General features: G+C 38.9%; 1 protein-coding gene across 1 annotated transcript in view; it reads right to left on the bottom strand.

The window, feature by feature from the left end:
- The window catches only part of RNF150 (ring finger protein 150), a 180,291-nt gene that overhangs the window by 47,416 nt on the left and 106,131 nt on the right, over positions 1–26,744 (bottom strand). The window contains exons 2-4 of the mRNA XM_033134357.1: positions 23,659–23,909; positions 16,427–16,498; positions 14,956–15,038 (exon numbers count right to left, since the gene is read on the bottom strand). Of these exons, the coding sequence (XP_032990248.1) occupies positions 14,956–15,038; positions 16,427–16,498; positions 23,659–23,909 (406 nt within the window). The remainder of the gene's footprint in view (positions 1–14,955; positions 15,039–16,426; positions 16,499–23,658; positions 23,910–26,744) is intronic.

Genomic DNA, 26,744 nt, shown 5'->3' on the forward strand with positions numbered 1-26,744 from the left:
GCGGGGAGTGGGAGGAATTCAGCATTTCATTCTTTCCAAATGTATTTTTGTGCTCCAGCTTCAAGGAGGCAATTCTTAGTTACAGAGGTTGGGGTTCAAGCAAAACGAAAGGGAAAAGTGATCTGCCGTTAGTGAATTTGCTTGGCTACAGAAAGGAAAGCTGCCAAATCTGGGCTTCATCAGGCCTCTCCTTGGCTTGAGTTATTTGTGCAAAGGTTAACAGTGCCCCTAAATGCTCTGTACCCCCATTCTCCACCTCCCAAAGGGCCTGGGGAAGATGACTTGGCAGCTTCCCACAAAATTTTCACATCTGTATCCTAAAGTGCTCTGGAGGGTGATGGCCACCATTTTCACAATGCTCTTGTCCACCTGGTCTGGTTTCTCTTTCTTGTCTTAGCTTTCGAAAACACAAATGTGATATCACTCCCCAGACTCGAAATGTTTCCGCTGCTCCCCACTGCCTCTAGCACAAAGTCAAAATGCCTGAACACAGCACACAAAGAACACATCCAAGCTGGCCTTGTCACATGTCACCTCTTCTGCTAGCTCCCATGTTCACCCCACACTCTCACCAGAACTCTGGAATGCCCTTCTTACTTTTTTTTTTTTCCAGTGGCAAATCTCGCTCACATTTCAAGTCACAGCTCAGATATCCCTTCTCTTCCTTGAACATCCCACCTCTTTTCTCCAAACTCTACCAAGGAGCATTAGTTCCTTTTCCTTTTCCCCCTATTGTATGTCCCCAAAATATGTGGCAGCAGCTGAGTATGTGCTTAAGGGTTTCAGAGTTTGAAGACCACGCCTTAGCTTTGAGACCTTGGGCAAAAGACTAAACTGGTCTGTGGCTCAGTTTTCTGTTAGTGATTTACAACAGTGTCCTTTAATTGTCACAACAAACTTCTGAAGTATTATTATTGTTGGGGATAATCCTTCAGGGGATTGTTAATGACAATTAAAGGACAAAAGGCACTTAGAATACTACCTGGCACTTAAGAAGCTAGAGTAGTTTTGTTTGTTTTCCTGAATCACTTGTTTATATATGAGTGAAATTAAAAGTATTTTAACAACTGGTACAGCATGGGTCTGACTAATCAGAATTGATACCAGCTACAAACAATGAGCACGGCCCTGCAGGCTCAGTGGTCACCCTGATTTACTGTTCTGTGTCCCCAATGAGCTTGTGACCCCTTGGAGGGCAGAGACGAAGTGTTTATCTATGTCTGAAACCTAGCAGAGTACCTGGATTAGGACATGCTCTCAGTACTGTTTGCTGAAAAAATGATTTCCAAAAGTCCAGATTCCCCAAGTCATTATTTAATGAACGGTAATTTTATTCCTATTCCCTGCAAGTGAGCTTTCTGTGGTAGAGCGTAGTCTGGAAGCAGTTTCCTTAATTTTTATGGACTCTAAAATACGAAAGACTTCTGCCTTCTCCTGGGAGCGAGTGGCTCCTACTGAGGACAATACAGGCGTCAATCGCCCATGCTCTGCCTCGACTGCCCGGCGGACCTCACACAGGGCCGTTCCTTCTATGCAGATCTCACTTTGATTTATGAATCCGGGCATCGGCATTACTCGGTTACAATGACCAAAATGGCAGTGCTGATGGCTTTTACTCAACACCGGCGACGCCCAGACAGCGTAATGGATGTTGCGTAAGAGAAACATATTCATTCCTATGCAGAGGACAAAAGAAATCTAAATTGCTCTCATCGATTTTCTTATAGGATTCCATTTGTTTAGTTGCTCCTAAAATCAAGTGAATTCAGTGAGAACCTCACCAGAATCTCGACTGCCATGGCTTTGAAAAACACGTGGAAATCATTAGTTTTTTTCTGCGCATTATCTTTGACCTAAATGCTGGGCCAGTGGTCCAATAACTAGCAACGCAGGCATTCCATGTATCGTGGAAGTTTTCTCTATCTTCTGCTGTGCTGTACTGGGCAAACCAGTAGTTTAAAACCTCATCCCTCTTAGTGAGAAAGGAGCTCTGCTGACAGAGTGGCACTTTAATACGGTGTAGTCTGGAAGGTGGATTTCTCAGTTACACGTGAGGAAGTCTGAGAAGGAATATTTCTGTATATTGTTAAAGGGATTCTAAAATTGATACCACAACTCACTACTAGGAATGCAAGATTCTGGGAAAAAGTAGGAAAGGCAACACAGAATGAATTCCCTGATGTGTAATAGTTGTGTAGTGCTACTTTGTCAGAGCACGGTGCTCGGCATGAGGAAGGTGCCAAGATGAGTCAGACATGCATCCTGTTGGTTCATCGGCTGATAGGAAGATGCACAGCCGATACTGTGTCGAGGTTAAAAGGTCAGGCTCAGGGGATAAAGCGGATTTCATTCTAAATCTTAGCTGACTGTCCTGGGATAACCCCTTAACCTCTCTGAGCCTTAGTTTCTTCATTTATAGCATGAGCACAATGACAGTACCTAACTGAGGCACTCAGTACTGCTCATCCTATATACTGGCAGTATCTTTTAGGCCGACAGGAAGATTCCAGGCTCTCCTGGTGGTAGCTATGATCATGGGACTAATTCTGGTCAATATTTTACGAAGAGAAATTACAGATTTCACTTCAGGTCATGGCATTTAATGAAAGACTGGTCAATTAATGGCAACTGCTGTGTCAGCACGACTGGCCTGAGCACACTTTCCCTTCTGATACAGAATAGACACAAACAAAAGTAAGAAATCTTTGTCGTGTTAAGCCACGGAGAGTTGGGTTTCCTTTTTTTCTCATTGTTTTGTTGCTGTAGCAAAGCCTAGCCTATCCTGACTAGTAAAATACCTTACAGGATTATTGTAAGGATTAAATACTTGTTTGTAAAGTGCTTAGTTAGCAAGTGTCCAGTGGAAAATAGTGACATTAACTATTTTAAGCAATGTTAGTACGACATGTAAAGTGATGAGTTGTGCATATGTACAAGCGAAAGTACCACAGAAAGGAAGGGAGCAGTTACTTTATGGGGAAATTAGGAAACTGTAGGAGGGGCAGAACTTTGACGTGTGGAGATTGGAGGGAAGAAATCCAAGGAGAAGGAACTGACATGAGGAAAGGCCTAGCTGTAATGTTATGATATGGATGAGAAACTCAGTTGGGTTGAAAGTTAGAAGACTTTAGAACAGGGGTGTCCAAACCGCGGCCCGCGGGCCAACTGCGGCCCGCAATCCATTGTTAATTGGCCCGCAGCAAATTCCAAAAATATGTTTAGTTTACTTAAATAAACCACGTGAGGCAATGTGTACTTCACCTCGAGTGAGTGGCCCGGCTGTTTGTGTGTTTTACCACATAGGGCCCTTGGTGAAAAACGTTGAAAAAAGTTTGGACACTCCTGCTTTAGAAGTAAGAACAGAAAATAAAGTTGGAAAGGATGGGTCCAAATCAGCATTCTGAAATAATCTAGATGGCTGAGTAGAAAAGAGGTATGCACAGTGAGGAAAATAATCACGGGCCTAGCCACATTTCCCTCATTCCTCGTGGTGATAAGCTTCCACACTGTCTCACATTTCCACATCTCTCTATAGAAAGTCCTTGCAGTGGGGATCACACAGTGTTTCGGGGCTTGGTGTGGATCAGCCCAGTTAAGCAGGCGCAGCCCCTCCCTGCCAGAAACTCCATCCAACTGGCCCAGTGCCACCCTGTGGGGGCGATTCCACCATTGGGCTTGGTCTGAAATGTTTGGACCAATTGTAAGAAACTGGATTTCCCTGATTCCCTTTATTTAGGTTATTTAAACATCGTTGAAAACAAAAAGAAAAAGAAGGAAAGGGAGGGGATAAAAGAGCTGTTACATAGAACCAGTAATGACCATAATCTGGCTGTTATTAAAAACAGAAATACTTTGTTTACACAAGGTAAAATGCAATGCTAGCACTTTTACCTGATGGAGGAAAAAAAATGCAATAAAGTAAATTACTTCTCACCTCACTAGCATAAGCACTGCCCTCTGTGAAGAAGGTGGGTCTGTTTTCAGGCCCATAGTAACAGGCCTGGAATCACTGTGAAGAAAGTGAAATCCTTCATGCTGGACTAGATTTGATTTGGTCTCCTTGGGGTTCTTACACATTTGGGTTAGAGGGAGATGGGGATTTCTGAGGCAGATTGTTAGACAAAACCATATTCCCTGAGAGCTGAGAGTAGAGCAAAGCACCGTCACAGAGCAGGGAGGGTGAGGTGTCCAATCCATACCTACTGGTACCGCGGAAAGAGGACAGGCTCAGAAGTCAGAAAACCTGGCTTTGCTTTGGGCCCTGTCACCAATCTTTCTGAGTTATGGGATTTTTAAAAAATTGAAATAAAGGGGCATTAATGGTACCTGCCCTATCTATAGTATAGGTTGTTGTGAGATACCAATTAGATATTATATGTAAAAGAGCTTCGTAAACAGTAGAGTACTTTTCAAAATTAAAGTATTATGATCAACAGCCACTTATTTCACCAGGTGTCCGTAGGATTGGGTTTAAACAGCATTAAAGAGAAACCAACACAACTTAAAAAACTAAGACACTGCGTCAGATCCTCTTGTTACTACACTCAAATTTCTTTTTTAGCCACAGTGGAAGAAATCGATCCTTTGGGAATGCAAGTTAGGAGGGAACTGCCGAGCTCTCGTTCTGGGGCGAGTCTCGCTCCTTTGGCTTCTGGTAGAGGGAGGCTCCGTGTTGAAAACTTGACCCTGGTCTAATTATATCATTTGGCTGGGGCAGCAAAGCTGGTTGGCATTCGTCCCGTCCGTCTAGTTGATTAATATAACTTGGGATCAGGACATTTGAAGTCAGAATGCCATATTTAACAAGGTTATTACAGTTCAAGATTTCTCTCCTAAGGCGGCATGTGCTCTGTTGAAAATATGACAGAAAATAACACAGCAGACGTTATCAGCACTGCCATTTCCTTTCATGTTTCCTTCCTGTAATGCCTTAGATTAAGCGACATGCCTAATTTTTGGCTGTGTGCACGTACAAATCCAAAGTAACCAAAGAAAAATTATTGGAAAATACCATCAGCACACTTTCAACTTAAGCCTTATGTAATTTTGACTAATGTACAAAGTGAACTACTTTTTAAAAAAAGTCCACAGCATAACTTCTTTGGTATTTAAAATTTGTTTCCCATTATTTTAAATGAAGGTTTAAAATTGCGTAAGTCTTAAGTAAGCTTGATGATTTCTTAAGTATGTATATATGGGGGGTGCCAAAAAAATGTATACAAGTGGACACTTTGGTCAACGTTCCTCAAGCAGTAGTTCGCTGTAATCAGAAATGTCTGGACGCTGATGGGAACCACTTTGAGCACCTCTTGTAATTGCAGAAGTCAAACGGGACTTGTATTCATCTTTTGTTATTGGTATACATACATTGAGTACTATAATTCTAATAGTTTTTTCCTTTCTTAAAATGTGTATCTATTTTTTTGGCGCCCTCTGTATTTATGTACACACTACCCAGGTGAAGGTATACAGTTTCCAGCACCCCAGAGAATTCTCTCCCATTCCTTACCAGTCAACATCTACTGCTGGCCATGCATCCAGCCTTATGACTTCTGCTCACCATAGACTAGCTCTGCTTGTCGTTGAATTTCATATAAATGGAATCATAAAGTATGTATTCCTTTTTGGCCTGGCTTCTTTTGCTCAAAATAATGCTTTCAGATTCACATCTGCTTTGATGTATATTAATAGCTTGTTTTTCATTGCTGAGTAATAGTCCATTGTATGTATGTACCCAGATTGGTTTACACATTTTTCTGTTGTTACACATTTGGATTGTTTTCATTTTTTGGCAATTATGAATAAACATTCTCTGACCATTCTTGTACACATTCTTTCTGTGAACACATGCATTCATATCTCTTAGGTATATGTCTCAGAGTGCAATTGCTAAGTGAGAGGCTAGTGTGTGTTTAACTTTAGTTGAAACTGTCAAACCAATTTCCAAAGCAATTGTGCCAGTTTAGACTCCCACCACACTGTATAACTTTTAATTTGGCAGAGTACGTATAATTATGTTGCTGAAAGAGTAAGTTTTTAAAATAATGGTTTTCATGAACAATGACAATTGATTGGGATACCTTATAGCAACAGAAACGTCAGCTAAATTTGAAAAATGTAGTTAATTGATCAGTAATTTCTGGATAGGGAAGCATAAAGAGGAAGAGATAAAACTAAACAAAGATAAAAATTCCTGAATATTAAAAATAGTATCACATTTTATCAGTCCTAGGCCATTCCATTCTCCCACTCCACACACATTTTAACATCTCTAAAATTAGTAAGCATCTTACAGCTAACGACAATTTACATGAGACATAATATGATATATGAAGAGCTTGTGTTAGTCAACAGTAATACCTCAGACAAATCAAAGGCATGGGAATTGAACCTAAGTGCTACGTTTATACTTGATTATAAGATGAGAAAGGTGTTTAAAATGGTACTACCTCACGGTTTCGAAGGAACACTAATGTACATCCTGCTCGGGAGGTGTAAATCGTTACCACCTTTCAGGAAAGCAGTTGGATAAAACTTATCAAGAGACTTTAAAATCTCTTTTGACCCAGTAAGTTCACTTTTAGGAATGTACCCTAAGGGAAAAATATAGAAAACATATATAAACAATTAAGGTCATGATTTTATAATGAAGAAAACTGGAAGCAATTTAAATGCTGAATGACAGGAGAACAGTTAAACTCCAATAATGGACTGTTGTGCAACCACTAAAATATTTTAAAATAATTTCTAATGTTAGGAAAATGCTTATTTTTTAATATTAAATGAGAAAGTAGAATAAAAATTGTATTAATGGCTTGACTCTATGATGCTTAACAATACACAGGGTATATATTTAATAATATACCCTGTATAACAATATATATGGGGTTTATACACATGCATTATAAAAATTAAACATACCAATACTGACTATTTCTGAGTGGTAAGATTATTTTTGTTCACTTCTTTCTACTTTTCTCTATTTTCAAAATTCCATAATTAGCAATGAAACCTTGAGGGTTATTTTAAAAATCATGTTTATATACAAACAGCTGTAAACAGCATGGCCAATAATTTAACTTGCATAACATGAGCAGGAAAGAGTAAGTCAAACCTTATGAAAACCAGCCAACATTTATCACTGTTTTAAAAAAAAGGAACTTGGAAAAGAAAAATTGTTCATAATCAAGCATATGTCATAGGCACATAGGGTAAAGCCAGGACAGACCATTTCTGCCTATGTAGAAAGCACCCCTTTGTTTTTCACTTCAAGAGTTATAGGATTCATATTTAGAATCCTTATCACATTATAGCATTTTGTAAACTTTTTTCGCTCATAAAGAGGTTGGAATTTTCTCTCCACATAGACATTCAGTTCATTTTGACTCATCTTATTATAAACTCAGACTGGTCCCTGGAGTTAAAAATCTTAAGGGGCTAGTGTCTATTTTTAGTGCTTTTAGTACAACTTGATTGTGATGTTTTGAGTTTTCCTATGTTAAAATGATGTCCATTGTTACATCAGGTCATAATTTTTCTTTATGTCATGTTGTTTATTATAATATCGTGTCATGTCTGGCAAGGAGAGGGAATGAGAGCCCCGCCCCCAAAGGGCGGTTCACAGATGAATATCAGGGTCCAACTGTGATGTTGCCTTGCGTTGTCATTAAAGGATCCAAGACATGGATCCCACATCAGAGTTTCAGGAGAGGCAGGGGCGGCTATGGATTGCCCATGTGGGTTTGGTTGGAAGCATCCAGTGAGAACAAGGAAACTCCCTGGGACCCACACTGACCAAAACAGCCTTCCAGGGAGGCCCCCTGGACTCCAGCCACCGTTAGTAAGGCGCTTGGGTTACTACTGTGCTCTTACCTGCGTCAGCTCAGTAAATCTCATTAATTTGATTTTAACAAGGCTGAGCGTTGGCAGGAGACTCACTCGAGAACTCTTACTCTGGAAGTCTGTTTGTTCAGAAAGCTTTACAGATGGATCCCTCTACTGTTTGCCCAATGTAATTCATACTACCATGTTTCCCTGAAAATAAGACCTACCCAGACAATCAGCTCTAATGCGTCTTTTGAAGCTAAAATTAATATAAGATCCAGTCTTATTTTACTATAAGACTGGGTCTATAATATAATATAATATAATATAATATAATATAATATAATACTGGGTCTTATATTAATTTTTGCTCCAAAAGACGCATTAGAGCTGATTGTCCGGGTAGGTCTTATTTTCAGGGAAACATGGTAGATGTCTCCCAGAGCTATTTCTTTGGTAGAGGAAAATGTCACCTGTCTTTGGGGACAGGAGTTAATGGATTCTAGGATTTGAAGAGTCAATTAATAATTAGGTCCATGTTAAATATATTGTCAGTCACATCAACCGAGAAAGAAAAGTAGCTGGCTGTCTGACTGGTTAGATGGACGGGGATGAGTTACGAGTGTCTTGTCAATTGTAGACACATAGTACATAACAGACCTTCAAAGAATCCATTGAAACTTGTAGACCAAATTTGGGCTTTGATTCAACAGCCCTCAAAAAATTCCTTTTCCAAATCTCCAGGTCTACCACTTTTGGGTTCTATCTGACTCAGATATTGAGATGTCATTAGAAATTCCATTGCCAGTTAGAGTATATATGACCCCAGCTTGCACCTACAAGCTTCATTTGTCCTTTCACTATTAATTTGTACTGCACTTTAAACAGTAACACTAACTCTGTTTTTAATTTTTAGTCTAGCATATTACTGTGTTTAAATCTCCATTTCATCTCTTTCAACATGAATGCTATTAGCCATGTTCTGATCTTTGTAAAAATGTAGACTTAACTTTGAAAGAAAAAAAAAGGAAACAGTATGACATATTCTATGTTCTGAATTACTAATGAGAGTTCTTAAATTGATACAATTAAAATTTAACCTCATTCTTAAAACAGAGAGACAGGAAAGAGGAAGGGTAGCATGGCATTTACACATAGACTCAAACAACTATTTATCCAAAAGAATTGTGCCTAAATGACCCAGTTATGGGGGTGTTCTTGGGCTGGATAACTCAAAAGAAAGTCTTTAAAAGATAAGCAAAAGTTGGTCCTCAACAGTTTTCAGTGAGAAAGAAAATCCATTTCAATGCTTGAAATCTGTTTCTTCTATTATAGTTTTTGAGCAATAGTGTGCTAGCTGCTAGATTTTTTTCTGTTGTTTAGAATCCGAATGGAAAGATATAAGCATGTTCTAAAAACAAACAAATAACAGATGTATCTATCAGTCACCAACTGATACAGGCAGCCATTTTCAATTATTCCAAATGCTGACTCATGCTGGGTTTTCCTCCTGAATCTCTCCTGAATCTCTCCTGATCATGCTGGGATGTCCTTCTCTCTACATCCCCAGTGTCAGCACTCCTATTCAGGCCTCCAGCACGTCCTACTTTGACTTTGCAATAGTCTTGAAGAAAGAGTAAAAGTAGGGAATATATAAAATGGAGTCACTTGAACTGAGATGCTAGATTTATTAATATTACGAAGGTTGCAGCATGAGGAAAGACTCTCTTCCTGTTCTAACTAGCCTGGGAACGTAAACTTTTTTGAACTTTCCAGTCTTGTGTCAATGCCTGGATATACATCTGGGCCTGCAGATAACTTAACACTCTAATTACCCCCTGAATGACTCATGTATCCAGGCCCCCTGATTAAGCCCTGATGGACCCACATATGCATATATTCGCCTGACATTCATTATCCAGACCACTGACCGTGACCAGACCTCCTGGCACCCACCTCCCAGACCATGTGGCATTCATCATCCAGACCGACTAACAAGTCACTGATAAGCATCCTGGAACAATCCAGTAGGGCAGTGAACACAGGACTGGTAATTCTCAAGAATGTACTTTTTACTATAAGAACTTTTGACTTTTCTTTCTTCTTTGGAACACTATTTGGGTTTCTGCTTGAATCAGTGTTTCCCAATTAGCTATTCTTTTTGATCTCAAATAAATGCTTGTTGCCGTTCACTTTTTATTCTTAGGTAACAGTCTCTTCACTGGTCTCTCTGATTCCAGTCAGATCCCTTCAAGCCACGTTCCACGTGGTGCCAACATGCTGTACATGTAGCACGAGCGGAACCCCTCAGCAGGTCCCCCAGCACCTGGCTACAATCCGGACCCCTCAGCCGGGCATTCAGGTCCTCAATGATCTGGGCCGGCCTGCTGCTCCACCATTGCCCCGACATGTGCATTACACATTGACAATTCCAGGTTACCATTAGTTTATCTTCACTTGGAATACTCTTCTTAGCTCTGACTGACTGGAAAACTCTTTTAGTACAACTTCATGGAAAACAATTAGGCAATTTGAATTCCTTGCCTTAGGAAAAAAAAAGGAAATAATCCAAAATATGAACTAAGGGCTACACACAAAGCTATTTACTCCAGCCTTATTTATAATAGCAAGAAAAGTGTGTGTGTTGGGGGCAACGTAAATGTTCAAAAATAATCAAATAAATTATGGCATATGGGATATTATATATCCATTCAAAATGATGTTGACAAAGTTTTAAAGACATGGAAAACGTTTATTCTAGGAAGGACTTCAGGTGACTTAGGAGATGCAGCTATGCAAAAAGATGCCATAAAACCAAAAAAAGAAAGAAAAATAAGAATGGAAACATAAAATAGAGTCAGGGATGAGGCTACAAAAATACCTTTGGCTATGAATGGGCCATAAATTTGGCTCTTAGCTTTCTATCAAGAAACAGAAAAAAAATCTGGACAGTATCACCATTCAGTATCCATGATATAAAAACATTCACTTCCTTGGGCTAAATGCAGTTATTCTGTACATGAACTGCTCTGGCGAGTCCCCATGGGGAAGACTACAAAACTGCTAACAAGAGATACAATGGCAGGTTCCCTAAGCTTGCCTCTTACAATAATCCCAGATAAAATGATGGCAATTACACTAGCCAACTCAGTTCTCTTGTAAGAAGCTATTAGGTAATACAGCACATTTTTAGTTTGCTGTGACTCTGCCTTGTTACAGAAGTACAATTTAGAGAATCATATACCGGGGGTGACAAAAAAATATATACAAGAGGACACTTTGGTCAATGTTGCTCAAGCAGTAGTTTGCTATAATCAGAAGTGTCTGGACGCTGATGGGAACCATTGTGAGTACCTCTTATAATTGAGGAAGTCAAACGTGACTTGTATTTATTCATCTTTTGTTATCGGTATATATTGAGTATTACAATTTTAATAGTTTTTTCCTTAAAATGTGTATGCATTTTTTGGGCACCCTTTGTATTTGAATTAATCTCCGCAAATAACATTTTTGTCATACTTCTGATACACTTAATGAATTTAAAGTTGTACTCCCTGAAAAAGTACCTGGAGTCAGGCTAATCTAGCTGGATAATTAAAAATAGACTTATCAGAATGAATAATTAAGGGGCAGGAGGAGAAGCAGAGAGCTTAGTGAGAAGGCTGCTGCTTAGTGAGACAGGAAAGAACAGTGGTGCTGATGATATAGCGATGGTAACAGGGACAGATAGTTTTAAAAACGACAAGAGTAACATCCATTAGTATCGTAATACTAGTAATAATGGTAAATGTAAATATGTAGAATTGTCATTATTTGTCAGGTTTTGAATTGAATATACAAAAACCAATTTCTAGTTAGCCAATTTAAATGAGACTCTTGAATCAAAATCTAAGTTCCTCCAAAGACATTCTCTTGTTAATGAAAGTCAAGCCCAAATTAAAAACAAAACACACCAAGCTGGCACCTTTCCCTAGACTCTAGAAGTTTTGGGGCGGGGGACTGTCACATTCTCTTCTTGTTAGTAAAAAAGATCAAAGGGAACGAATCTACCTTTGGCTTCCTATTCATTCCTGATCATATTCTGGCTACTGATCCCTTCATGATCAGGCATAAAATATTTTACAGAGTTTATTAATTTAATTAAAATAGCACTAGTGAAACTGAGAATTGATTCTAAGGATCACAGATCTGTTGTTAAAGAAAAGTTGTACTTAAAGCTGGTAGGTATGTATGTGTACAACTTAACCATGACTACAAATAAGGAAGGAAAATAATTTATTAGTTCATCCTACCGTGTTTCCCCAAAAATAAGACCTAGCCAGATCATCAGCTCTAATGCATCATTTGGAGCAAAAATTAATATAAGACCTGATCTTATTTTAATATAAGACCGCATCTTATATGATATAAGACTGGGTCATATAATATAATATAATTGTAATATAATAATATATATTATATAGTAATATAATATATTATATAGTAATATAATATAATACTGGGTCTTATATTAATTTTTGCTCTAAAAGACGCATTAGAGCTGATGGTCTGGCTAGGTCTTATTTCAGGGAAACACCGTAACTTGTGCAAGAGTTTCCAAAAGAGACAAACAAGAGAACTGAAAATATGGTGGGACGAGAGCATCCCTGGGCCATATGGAAAGACACCCTACACAGCAGCAATAGAGCAGAGACGTACCCACTGTTTCAGGAATTAGGAGGCCACAGAAAAGAGTATGAGAGAAGGAAGAGAATAAACGAATATTTTTTGAAACAATTTTTACTCCAAGGAGATGCAAAAAATTCTGAGGATGAGTCAGCCTGAAAATAATGGAAAGAGAGTCTCTATGAAGTTCATAGGAGCAGAGGCTTGATAATACCCCAGAGGAAATTATCTAGCAAAAAAGCAAATGCCAGCGCATTGGTTTGATAACATCCATTAGTGCAAACTGTCTGGCAGAAACCAGCAAAGGGCATAAAAATATCTTGGTTTTAAAGTCAGCATGGAAAAAAATGTACAAGCTCTTCAAAGAGATATGTGGCATCTAAGATCAAACAGTACTTACCTATAACCTGTGTTTGGTAATGCTCAATGCATTTTGTTATTTAAAGCAGGGCCCACAATAAGGAAATAAAAGCAGATGGACAATAATGAGTATGAAGCAAAAGGAATCAAGGAATGAGCTGAGAACCTAATAATGATGTGAAAAGGCAGGGCTTGAGGCCAAACTGAACTGGCCTGGGCCTTCACCAAATTCCTAAAGTGCTGTTTGTTTGTTTTTTTTGTGGTAAATATTAAAATGCAATTTTTTTTTCCTTGGTTAATATTTCCAAAACATTATACTGTGAAAGGAGATCTGGAATAATATACCATGACAATATAAACACTGCTAAAGCAATGTAATTTGTCGTTATTAAAAATTGAAATCAGCCAAATGTTCCCCCACCGGGGCATGGTAAATGAAACTGTGGTACGTCTCTGGCTGGGATATTACGCAGCCTCTAGCAGCTGTGTGTAGTAACATGGGATATACTCACGACAGAGCTCTAAATGAACAAGCTGTTTTGCCCTGTATGAATTACGGGGCTGAAGTCATGCTGTATATAGTTTTAAAACAGATTTTCTTACATTTGGAAAGTTCTTTGGATTCTCAAGAAAAAGTTGCTATTTAATTTTAATTTGTTTTGGATATTTTTTTTATTAGTAGCAGCCTTACAGGGCTCTATACAATTTCCAGGTAGCAAAATAAAGGAAAATACTTTCTTTGCTTATAACTGTCAGGTTTTAGGAAACCCTTAATGAAATCTGCACAGACGAAAGGCTGAGAGGCTTTCTTGGTTCATATGCTGCCATTCTTTGCCAATGTTTCTAAAAGTCTCCAAGTAAACACCAAGTGTAAGGTCTACAGAGAGAATTTATGCATAGTACCCTGATGTGAAGGAAACTACCAAGTATTGAGGTGCCAGATTTACGATTTTGTCTAAGAGATAGTTAAGCATCTACAAACCAAGGAAAGCGAATCCCACTGGAAGGCCGTGGCTGGGACACCAGAGTGCAGTTTCCTCAAGCCTGGTTTCCTAATGATCAATTATCCTAAAAGCATTTCAAGTACAATCCATTCCCCCTGGGAGTTTCTGCATTTATTTAAGTATCCTGTTTTTGTTTTTTGTCACTTCTTTGTCATTTTGGGATTATTAAACCAATTCCTCTAAAGGCATATTTTATTTCTCTTGTAATTCTAATAAATAGTTCTCAGAGACACATTGTTTTATGAATAAATGGATTGTTTCATATCTTTGTGTGTCTTCCATCTTTGTGTATTTTTTTCTACTTTATTTGCTTAAATACGTTAAGGATTTTTAAAGCCAATCTTTCTAAGTGAAGACCATTTCTTCAAGGCAGACTTTAATTTTTATTTTTAGGACACTCGCACAGATGCAAGGACACTAAATAAAAAAGGTTTTTAATTACAGGAGGATAGCATTTAGACAATTCTAAAATAATTTAATTGAAGTATTTAAATTAATTTTAACTGTGTAAAAATAATTCAGACACCTTAACAATAAATTTCAATTAGGACAAGGGATGAGGGTTATGTGAAAATCACCTGGGGAGATTACACACTGGTACCTTCTCCTAGATTCTAGAAGTTTTGGGGGAGGGACTGTCACATTCTGTTCCTATTAATAAATACAAACAAACAAACAAAAAACAAGGGAAATGGCGTCTGCTGTTGGCTTCCTACTCATTCCTGACCATATTCTGGTTGCTGATCCCTTCATGATCATCCATAAAATACTTTGAAAGAGTTCATTCATTTGATTAAAATAGCACTTGTGAAAATCAAGAACTGATTCTGAATGTCACAGATCTGTTGTTCAAGAAAACTGGTGCAGGGAGCCATGTCATCACACTGTTATCACGAGGTTCTAATTCACAGCAGTAGACTTCCTTTGGTGCAAAAGGGATGAGATAAATATTTCTAATTCCACAAGACACAATGTTTTCAAGGGGAAAGGTTACACAAAACGAACAACACAGGAATACAGAAACACGTGGGCAGATGGGCCGAGCAGGTCTGAGGCAGAGGCCAGCAGGCCCCAGTGCAAAGCAGGCAGCCTAGTGACTCACCGGCAGGGTAAGATCCGGACGATATCACTGGGCTTGTACCCTTCGATACAAACTGCACAGTTGTCAAAATCGGACTCTGTTTCCTGCAACCGAGAAAGCACAGATGAGCTTACTTTCATCGCTCTAGCTCTTGTGTCCCACACCCAACCAACACGTTAAAGGAGGGCGTGCCTGGAGCCAGGGTTTAGCAATGTTAGGGCCAATTTTCTTAATGATTTACTGTATGTTGGCTTAGTTTCCATTCCTTCCAACCTCCACTTTTTGTTTCTGGGTTCTACTGCAAGCGCTTTTGTAAGGAAACAATTTTTTAATGAGCTATTACTAATAATGCTATTTATTACAACTAGAGGTGATATATCAAACACTCGAGGATGAGAAATATTACGTAGGGAGAATTGTCTGAATGATATTTAATTTACCCATTCCTTGGGAATCTAAGGTATACAACTCTCAAATAGTGGTTCTAACATTTTTTTCAAGTTCATAAATCTTCTTTAATTCCCCATAAAATATTACTTATGTAATAGTCTTTGTTCTTTCATTATTCTCTGTTTGAAGGGGAAAAGTAAAGGCAAAAAATACGTTAAATGTAGTAGTGATTTTAAAATAATTTTAGCTTATTAAGCTCAGTAGCATTTTTATATAGTTGAAAAACAGCAGCCCATAATTAATGAGACAAATCAATTATCCAGACTAGAGACAACACCCGGTACACACTGCATCCCTTACAATGTCCCGGGAGCCCCAAATCCATGTCTGCAATCCACTGTTCTAAAATGTCTCTTGGGGAGCAGTGGACCACCCCACTTTTGTGTCCCTCCTCAAGATCTCCTTCTGCTTTTGGCTGTACGTCATCCTTCTACAGCGAGGGAAGCAGCTGTCATGCCTCTGAGGTTCTAGATACCAGGTTTCAGAGGCCTGAGATATGCTTCCTGCATTTACTGTAGACTTACGTGGACAGTATCATTCAGCACATGACACTGTCTTCCATCCAAGGATTCATGGAAAAACTCTCGCAAGTCATTAATACCAGACACGATCATTTTGTTTTTATCTTGTGGGACACTGGAATCAGGATATTAGATACTGTTTGAAAATTGAACATTGCTTCCTTCCTTGCATTGGCTGATAGGAAGCCCCACCATAAATTTGGGACCCATTTCTGTTATACGTTTCAGATAATGTACTAATTTCATCCTGGCTTCATCTGTTTTTTTGTTTTTTGTTTTTCTACACTTCCTTTTTAATTTCTCATATTTTCTATCCAACTACTTTGCTGTCCTATTGTATGCATTTGATAAACTTCTTTAAATCATATTTTAATAAAGACGGGTATAATGACAGATGCTTCTTTGAGAACTATTAGCGTGTATTCCCCCTTTCCCAGCTTTCTCGCTCTCCTGGCCTGGCTGCCAGCAAAGCCAGGAGCTCCTTTGAATAGCTCCTCACCCAAAAGAAAAGCGCCTGTTACCTTGTCACCCTTCTTGATGGTTCTGACCTGGAGCTTGCTGATTGCTTTCTTTGCTGCATCTCCCAGTCGGCGCTGAAAAACAAAAAGCTGCTCGTTAGTAATAAAGACCTAGAATTCTTGACTCTGTGTCTGATGACACTTCATAAACCAGGGCAGCTATCTCTGAAATCACGCACAAGAGGCATGAATATTAATGATGATGGCTGGAAGACAGGGGGTGCTGATGTGTGTACAAAGGGGCTGGAGGAATTGAGGTCTATTAGAGAGCTCTGCATGCCTAATTAGAGAAAGTCTTCATGCCTACTGTTAAGCAAGTGGCAGATGACATGGAAAGAGCCTACTCCCCGTGACTTTAGTGCAGGTTACATCTCCACAGACTAGCAAACAAAAGACAACAAAACCAAAAAACCAAAAACCAAAAAACAAACAAACAAAAAAACAACTTAGTAATTTGCCCCTGTCATCACTTACTTTGTGAAATGGAGATAGCTAATCTGGAATAGCTGGAATAAATGTCTCCTCTTTTTCACAATCACGGTTTACTGCTTGTGTATTCCTTTCAGTTTGGAATTTTAAGGAATTTCCTTTGCTTATGTAGACTCACTCTAGGTTTATATTTGGTCTGTACTATCCTATCTCATCACATTTTTGCAAACCAATTTTGCCTCCTTTGTGTATGTTTAAGTGTGAGTGGCAACATAGGAACGTGCAGAAAACATACATGTTCAGTTTCACAAATAATTAAAAAGCAAACCCCTGGGAAACTATCATCACCCACATGAAGAAATATTATATTATCCACTATTTCTCAAAATAAAGTTACCTTCCTAATGAGCGATGCAAAAATGCAATGACAGGGCAATGAGGACGAGTGAGAGACAGAGAGTGGGGAAAGAATTAAGTTTTAATCTGTCAAGGAAAATAAGGGTTTGCTGCTGTGCTCGTGAGTTTTCCACATGTTATGTCACCTTCCTAGGTACTCGTATGTGTACTATTTGTCTGTATCGATGTGTATTTGCAGCATTAAAACGTGAAGTATTAAGATAAATGGCACAAACATAAAAATATAATGAGCATTTGCTTTCACTAATTTTGTTCCTTTTGGAAATTTGTTCTTCCTAGTCAAGCTTCTTTCTTTTTGTTAAAATAGTGAACATACTAGTGAACAGTTAATATGTCCTAGGTACCATGCTAAACATTATGTGCAGTATCACCTTTATCCTTACAACAACTCTATGAGAAAAATACTATTTCATAGAATGAACTGAGACTTATAGAGCGTGAGTGACTTGTTTTAATATCATAGAGTTAGGGAAAGGTCAGTCAGAATCTGAATAAAATTAAGTCTGACTTTAAAGCCAAAGCCAAACTACCATTTTCATTATTCACCAAACAATCACCCAATCGACCAACCAGCCTAAGTTTGCCAACCAACCAACATCTGCCCAATCAGAGAGCCAACTAAACAACTAGCCAACCAACCAACATTTGGCTAACCAGATACCCAACCAATATCTAGCCAGCTAACGAGCCATCCAACCAACCAATCAATCAGCTGGCCCACCAATCAACATCTGGCCAGCCAGCTAAGAAGTCAACCAGCCATTCAGCCAACCAACTCACAAAACTGCTGGCCAACCAATCAAAATCTATTAAATGCCTATCATGAGGCACTTCCCTTAACACACAGCAATTACAGTAAATAAGTAGAAAAGGAGATGTTCTTCTTGTTAATTTACTTTTCTCTTCGATATTTCATTTTTAGTTTCTAAAATAAGTACCGGCATTTTTAAAAGAAGAGTAAGCTTTGGCTGTTACCTAAAAGGACACTTACAACATTTGAGTTTTATGCAGAAATCCATGAGTAGCTAGCAAACTAAGGTAGCAGAAAAAATAGGAAAAGTCTATAATGATACGTAAACACCAAGGTGAACAGTGAGAAGAAAAGAACTGAGGTAAAACTAAACAGGATGCAATTCTCTTTCCTCTCCTCTTCCTCTGTTATCGATTATCCTTAGGCCTCACTTAAGTCAAGCCACTTTTTTGGGGAGCCCTTTCTAGGTGTCTTCTAGGAGAGAAGATCCCTGTAGTCTAAACCATCACAGCAGCATCTTATCCATCTGCTTCATGGCACGGTTACAACATTTGCAATTTGCTATTTTTAAGATCAATGCCTGTTACTTTTCTCTCGCGTAAGCGCCCTGAGGATAGCACTGTGTAATGTTTGCTTCCGGTTCATATGAATAAAGCTGCCTTCAGTAATTGACACTGGATCATTCAGCACAAATATTGGATCACTGAGTTTGTCTCAGGCACAGCTCTGGGTTTTGAAAAAAAAATGGTAGTGAGAAAACACACAAATTCCTGCTCTCTGTAACTTACTATCTAGTGGAAACTCTATAAATGGTTTATGAGTGAATACAAACTTGAACCAATAGATTTGTTTTGAAAGCATGGACAACAATCTGACAAATTTAGCTAGATAATGGGAAAATATGTGGACAGATCACAAGTAATACATGAGGTTAGGTAAGCAAAGCTATGTTTCTGACTTTGACAAAATCAGCCTGTGTCAACTAAGAACTGCTTTTCATTGAAGAAGCGAGCAGCAAGAATTAAAAAAAAAAAAAAAAAAAAGAAAAGAATTGAAAGGCACGGAGAAGGGGCTACTAGTTATGGGGAGTGAATGCAATAAACCTGCAGAATATTATATTCAGAATCAGAAACCTAGACCTAAGACAAACAAATGCTGATTGTTTTAATTTGAAGTTATGAACACAGATATTTCTGCAATTGTGTTTAATTGGTATATATAATAGCTGGCCCCAATCCCATCACTCAAATTGTGTTTTATTTTCAAAAGCCAAGCAGAACAATTAAGTAGCAAAGATTATTTTCAAACAATGAGCATAGATTATACTCAAGGGAAGACCAATGTTTTGTTTTGTTTTTTAAAGGAGGTGAACCAGAAATAATGCTTTCAAAATTTAATTTCATTTAAAACAATTCTTTAGCAAATGAAATATGCTTCTTGAATGGGAGCATGGACAGTAAATTCAAAGACGACTTTCTAGCTTGGCCATGTGTTAAACTTTACTTTTGGCTATATCTGAATAAACATGGGGTGTTTTTTTTAAAAAGTCCCTTTCTCTCTTCCAGAAAAAAAAAAGCTCCCCCCTTTTCCCCATGCCCCTTTAAAGGAAAATGCAAGTGCCTTTATTTAAAAAAAAAAAAATGGTGTGTCTCTTCAGGAAATGAAAAGTAAACAGACATTAAGGTACCAGGGATTATGGCTAAAAGCAGAGTTAATGGTTAGGGACTCAGAAAGAGAAATTCCATTACTGGCATTCTGGTGACTGCGGGCTGAAGGTTAAAGGAGCTCAGCGGAGGATAAAGTCATTTGGAAGATGGGCTTCTCCAATTAGCAGAACTAACAGATGGAGAAATTCCATAATTCACATATACCTCTTTTGAAGAGGAAAATGATAGTGCTTTGTGAGTGGCTGATAAAGGATAAGAAAGTCTGACCTTTCAGGGGTAGAATAGACATTCTAGAGACCTGGAAAATACAGAGAAATGAGCTTCTGAGATACATATGACAAGTCATGGGACCATGTAGAGCTAAATTTTTCTGTAGAAGTCTAGATTAACAAAATAAGAAGACAAAGTGTTAAACAATGGCATTTGCATGTAGTCAAATTTTGTCAATATGTGCCCATCTCTATTTCTTTTCAAGTGACGTGAAAATGAAACACTGAAATACTGACTTCTGAATAAAAAAACTCTCACTTTCAACAATTTTCCAACTGGTATTGTTGGATTTCCAGAATGCAAACTAACGAGATGATAAGTAAAAACATAAATATTCTTAATGAAATGGCCCAAGTAAAGCAGTTGTTGCTTTTGTAGTTGGTCTTTTCTGTTTCTGGGTTTTTAACTGCACCAAGTATAATAATAAATGGAGGTGCTTTGTCCCACATTCCTGTTGCTGATTTTTTGGACAAGAGAGGGCAAACCACAGGCCCTTCTTAAAGTGAGTCATTATGGAACCTGAACGGGAATCTAGAGATCAGAACCAGGAGTCCATCACAAAACACATCCTTTTCTGTATGGTTCTCAGAAACGCAGGGTAACACAATATAAACAGAAGACGTAATGGGATGTGAATGGAAGACCTAGGGACCACTTCAGATTTGTAGAGGCTTTTGTTTCAGGTGGGGGTTCCTCTCTCTTCTCCAGGGGGCTCCTACAGATTTTCTCTAACCCACCCACATCCAAATCATACTTTTCACTAAAGATTGTCAGGATTTGGGCCATTTTAGTAATTAGATTTATCCATCAATCTGATCTAAACGGGTATCAGAAAGTATTTACCAAGGTTATTGGTTCCTTGACAATACTGAAGATACACTGTTTTATGGAAAATAAATACAGAATCATTTATTAAAAGAATGAAGTTCTACATAAATGCCGACAAGGAGGGTAAACAGTAACAGACTCCAGTTTCAATCCAAGACACATAAATGAGTGACCTTCTGAATATTTAAGAAACTAAGAAAAGTAAGACACTTTCTTCTTGTCCCCTTCTGTGTTATAAACAGAAATGCAGTGGAAGTGATAAAAATACTAGGAACATAAAGCTGCCGAAACACAGCATCAAAGTCGAGTTTATGTTCTATCTCATTTGATTGGATAATTTTGTATCATACTTGTCCCTTTTTTCTGACAGCTATATTTTATAATCATGATTATCACCACCACCACCGGAAAAATAACAAAATATTTTTATGTTCTAGGTGTAGGGAGGACACTGTAAATGTAAACAGAGTTGGCCGGAGCCTCATGTGGTCACGGGTGACTCAGACACTTCCCTCACTCACTCTAGTACATAATAATGATCCTTCCAGGCCTGGCTGAGGCGAGGCTAATCTTTACACCGTCAGTTCAGTCCGTTTCTATGATGTAGGTCACCAGTCCATACATCCAGCAAAATGGACACAGGAATTCGGCTGACTGTATTCTGACAGCCATGGTGACCTCCTCGACGGATGACTTAACGTTGATTGTGCACACACGACATGAGGAAAAACATCTGGGCTATTTTTTGTGGGAAGTGCTATTTGCTACTGAGGAGAAGGCAATGGTTTGGAAGTTTGAAGATCCAGCTTTTAGTCCTATTTCTATCACTGCCTAATGGTGTGACTCTGGCCAAGTCACTTAAACATTCTGGACTTCAGTTACCGTTCTTAGTAAAATTAGTCACGTCACTTCCAGTTTTACCAGCTCATAATTTTCATGGACGCAGAACAGAACTGGGAGGCAAAGAGCCCTTAAGACCTGAATTAAAAAACATGGATTCATGGCTAACGACCCCACTGAATACTTCATGGATATAACACATATTTTGCCTTTCTGTCCCCTTGAGCGCTCTGCACTTTCTCAACCAAGCAATGTCTGGCCAGCCAGCTAAGGTAAAATGTCACTTTGGTACTTGTTCTTTAGGACACAGAAGCATTTCTGTCTGCAGAGCCGACCCTTGGTGGCTGACACTTGGCATATTCTTTTCCCTTCCCTTTCTCTTCCCCTGTGAACTTCAAGTTTGTTTTAAATCCCATTATTTCTCTTGTTCCAACATCCCTTCAGGACCAATGGGTGCAAATGAAATCAAAGAGACAGGAGTCATGTACATGCAAATAATAGAAACAGGCATTCACAGGGAGAGGCAACTCTTTCAAGAAAACTTGATTGAATGTCATTACCAGGCCTCATATAAAACAACACAAAGCAGGTCTTGTTTCCTTGGATTAGCCTCAAAGACACTATTGTGTTTGCAAAACAAAAAAGAACCAACCTTACTTAGTTTATCTGATCTGCCCATATTTGAAATACCTGCCACCTATCGAGAGTCCTGTGGTTTTCAGGCCACAGACCCAGTCCTTGTGTCTGAGATGGGGTGTCCTAGGAAACATAAGACAATGTCCCAGAGCATCACCAGGAAGCAGGTTCACCTGCCACGGCAGGGATGCTGCTTGCTGGCTTTGCCATTCTGCAGGGTTTCTATAAACAAGCAGCCAAAGTGGCACATCTGGAAAATGAGGGCCACATGGATCCCTAACCTCCTGGTTAGGAGGAGGACTTCCCATAATGCACATGGTGCTTGGGGTCAAGCGTCTGCCATGTACCTGGCTCCCCACCTCCAAGTTCAACAGGAGGTCACTAGAAGGGAGGTGGGTAGTTGGGTAGAAGGAAGAATTCTCGGCCTTCTCTGTGGAGCCCCCAGCGGTGGAGAATCTTAGACTAGACATTAGAAAGGAACTACCAACCAATCCTTTACTTCTAAAGACAAAGAGGGCCAATATTCAAACAGTAGAATGTATTCAGTGTCACATGTACATTTTTTTTTTGTAAGAGAAAACATCTCTATCCATAGCTGTTTAATAAATATAACATATGCAGAAAATTAAACGTGATGCAGTCATTAGGAATGAGAAGGCAGCTTCAACTGAGTGCTGGTGTCAATTAATCTCCAAGATAAAGTGAGAAATAAAGGTGCAGAGTGAAGTATGCTATCATTTGTTTAAACACCACACACACACACGCACACACACACACACACGCACACACACACACACACACAAACACACACACAAATACACATGCTTGCAAGCACGGAAAATATGTCTCGACGAGAAAATTTTCCAGGGAGAAGACCTGGGTAACTAAGGGACAGACATGGGAAGGCAATTACTTTTCATTTTTACCATTTTATACTTTTGCATTTTATGCCATGTGTATGTATTATATGTTCCAAAATTAATTGCTCCTTAAAATAGCTTTTGTTTTTTACCTCCTTTTTTCCCATTCATAAGGAGGAAATCCTGGCTCTTTCCAAATTGCGTTGCCACTATTAGCATAATCTCAGCTCACTTCCCCTTTCCCCCTTTATTATGTGCCTCAATAAATAATTGTCCAAAAAATCAGCAATAGGAATGTGGGACAAATCACCTCCATTTCACAGAACAATACCAGGAAAACATCAAAATATGTGTATTTGGAAAAGATCTGAAAAGTGATACAGCAAATATTAACAGTGTTTATCTTGAGTCGGGTCCAATATGAAGTTTTGATTTTGCCTTGGTATTTTCTTTGATTTCCCAAAGTTGATACAATAACATATCTTACTTTTGTAATAATTTTTAAGTATTTTGTTTTTTTAACTTTTTGCTACTCACCTGGTTCCTGTCTCTGGCATTTGCATATCGAAACCTCTGGATATAATAAAAGACCAGCCATGCGAGGGAAATGATCATCAGGACGATAAAGGAGATGGACACAAAGACAACTGACGTGCGGCTCACGTATTTCTGCAAGTTGCGCGTTCCAATGGTGATGTACATCGTCACGGTGATGTTTCTTTCCAGCAGGCTGACTATCTCCTTCCCTTTTGGCTCAGGAATCATTATAGCCACGATGTCTTCTACACCTGTTGTGAGAGGGGCAAGGAAAGGCCGAGAAGGGTAAGGGGGTAGGAGAGAGAGGGAGAGAATCATAGTGAGATGTCTGGATAAAGTAACACAACCACCAAATAATGACACTACTTTTGACAATTCTTTGCCAGACCTGATAGCCAGGTCTAATTCTAAGATCTAACAGCCAGAAATTGAGTCAAATTTTCTCTTTCTTTAGCTACCTTAGGATGCTGCTGTCTTTTATGAGAAAAGAACCTAAAAGGAACTCATAATTTTGGTACCAGTGAGGTCACGATCAAGCTACCGTCCAACTCTCTAAGATGTTGTTGACTCTGATCTTAAAGGTAGACGCTTCCCAGCTAGTCCACGTTCACAGTCCTATGTTGCACTTCACAGACGCCCTCGGGAGGGGAAAAGGCACTCTGTACCCCACGGCACAAGGGTAAAGTGCCCAGTTTTATGCCATCTGTCTTTGAGCTCTCTTTCTATCCCACAGACACTCTGAATGCTTGATTACAGATTTCTACTTATCACTTTCAGGGCAATTTTATCCTACAGTGAGGACCCAAAGTAACCCCAAATCGGGTTTCTTAACAGTAAGATATGCCAACATAAAATAACGGTCTCAGAACTATTTTCTGCTTTTTTCCCCACCCAATTCAATGTAAACAGCTTGTGTAGCCTCATACCAAGCTAGGGGAGATGGAGGCTGTACAGATACTTCCGGGATTGTCTCATCTGTGCCCTGTTAGTGCACAGTTGGAAGCAAGAGTAGCAACTTTCTTGTTTCTGAGTTATCAGGGGCGTTGTCCCTGTTCTTCATGACACTGGGAGGCACAGTCTGTTGGTGAGGAGTGCTGGGGCCTCCACAAGGGGGTCTTTAGTTAAGGAGATGATACCAGCTCCAGATGAACCAACTTGACATGTCATTGGACTGATCTATGGACTAGAGCATCAGTTTCACTAAGATAGGTTCTCAGCGATCACCCCAATTCAAAATTATGCCCGCAGAGCTCTTCATGGGCTCTACTGCCACATGGAAATATCCTATTACCTGGGATGACTACAAATTACAGAGAACAAATTTGCAACTAGGATGCTGTAGCTTCGGGACAAAATTAAAGACCGCTATAGCTGCATCAAGCCAGACTTATTCACATGCTGAGGTCAGCCAGCTGAATAGAGGTGCCAGATTGTATTTGCTGCGGGTGTTGTAAGTCTCTTAGAAGGTTCTTAGGGCTGACACTTGACCTTGATCTCTATGCAGGTTTTCAATCATAAGTTCCTTGACAGTATTTCACTTAGGCTGAATAAATACTTTAATAGCTAACCACATACAAAAGTGTCTCTGTATGCTACATCAATTACATATTTCTAAAAATTCCAAAAATCTTTGCATTGGCCCAAGTGTAAATCACAAAGCCACACAGTGTTTAGATTTGGCTGTTATTTCTGGGAATTACTGAAAGTGATGGCTTGAATTTCAACTTTGCAGAATTTACTGACAATTTTGATGTTCCTTCTTTTTCTATGTTTACTTTGGCTCGTGGCTACATGTGGTCTGAGGTTTTGTGAGGGATTAAGGCTGCTGGCAGGTTTTGTCTCTACAGAAATATGATCTTCTTTGTATACTGGACTAAATCGGCCCAGGGAGGCTCATCTCGGTGCTGTAACTATATTATAGATATTTAAGTAGTGGTAGAATCATAACTTTTCATTTAGTTTATCCTCTTATTTATATATTTTTAAGCATGTCTATTCAAGGTTCTAGAATAAGACTTTTTTGAGAAGGGGCTCTTGGGGTTATTTATAAGACTATGCCTGCTCAGACTTTCACAAGTTTTACATTTTTTAGTAGTCAGATTTTAATAATATATTCCTTTATGGCTTCTAGTTTCAACACTCTGCTTAGGAACCTCTTTTCCACCAGAGATGATAGAAATGCTCATCTAAAATTGCTTTTCAAAAACTTTTGGTTTGACTTTTTACATTTAAATCTTGAATGACCTAAATGTGATTTAATAACACAACACATGCAGTATTGAGCTCTTATAATGTGATAGGCAGAAAGGAGACAGAGAAGATGCAATTTATTTTTCCCCTAAATATTCAGATATATTTGGGTCTACTCTGGGATTTTATTTTACCGTAAGGGTGACCTATCTTCTGCTGAACCTTCACCAGGCTGTTTTAGTTGTCTCGGCTTTTAACATACTGTGTTTCCCCAAAAATAAGACCTACCCCGAAAATAAGCCCCAGTTATGATTGTCATCCAGATGGACGTATTTATTACATTATGATTATGTTCCAGAAGAAGATGACATGACCGTATTTGGATAAATGTAGACTGTTGCCTGTGAAAAAAATAAGCCATCTCCTGAAAATACACCTTAATGCGTCTTTTGGAGCAAAAATTAATATAAGACCCAGCCTTATTTTCGGGGAAACACGGTATTTACTATCTGGTAGCCTAACTCTTCCTTCACTAATTTTCCCCTTACAATTTTCTTATTATCTATTTATATTAAGAGACCATAGTGCCTAATGGTAAAGAATTGGGCTCTGGATCTGGACAGCCTGTTTCAAAACCTAGCTCAGCATTTCAAAAATAGGCAACCAACTTTTGGATAGCCACAAAGCTCTCAATTACTCATCATCCATTTTGAGGAACCTGAGAAAACATTTCCTCTTCCTGTAGGGCAAAGTATAATTAACTATTTTAAACTTAAGTGCTTAGTTACACTACCTGTATCACTCATACCACTGTTACATCTTCCTGATACATGACATCCGCTTGGAGAGACTGGAAATGGCAGTGGGGCAGTTCTAGTCAACCGTACTTATCTTCA

Source organism: Rhinolophus ferrumequinum, chromosome 18 (genome assembly GCF_004115265.2).
Source record: "Rhinolophus ferrumequinum isolate MPI-CBG mRhiFer1 chromosome 18, mRhiFer1_v1.p, whole genome shotgun sequence".
NCBI classification, from domain to species: domain Eukaryota; kingdom Metazoa; phylum Chordata; class Mammalia; order Chiroptera; family Rhinolophidae; genus Rhinolophus; species Rhinolophus ferrumequinum.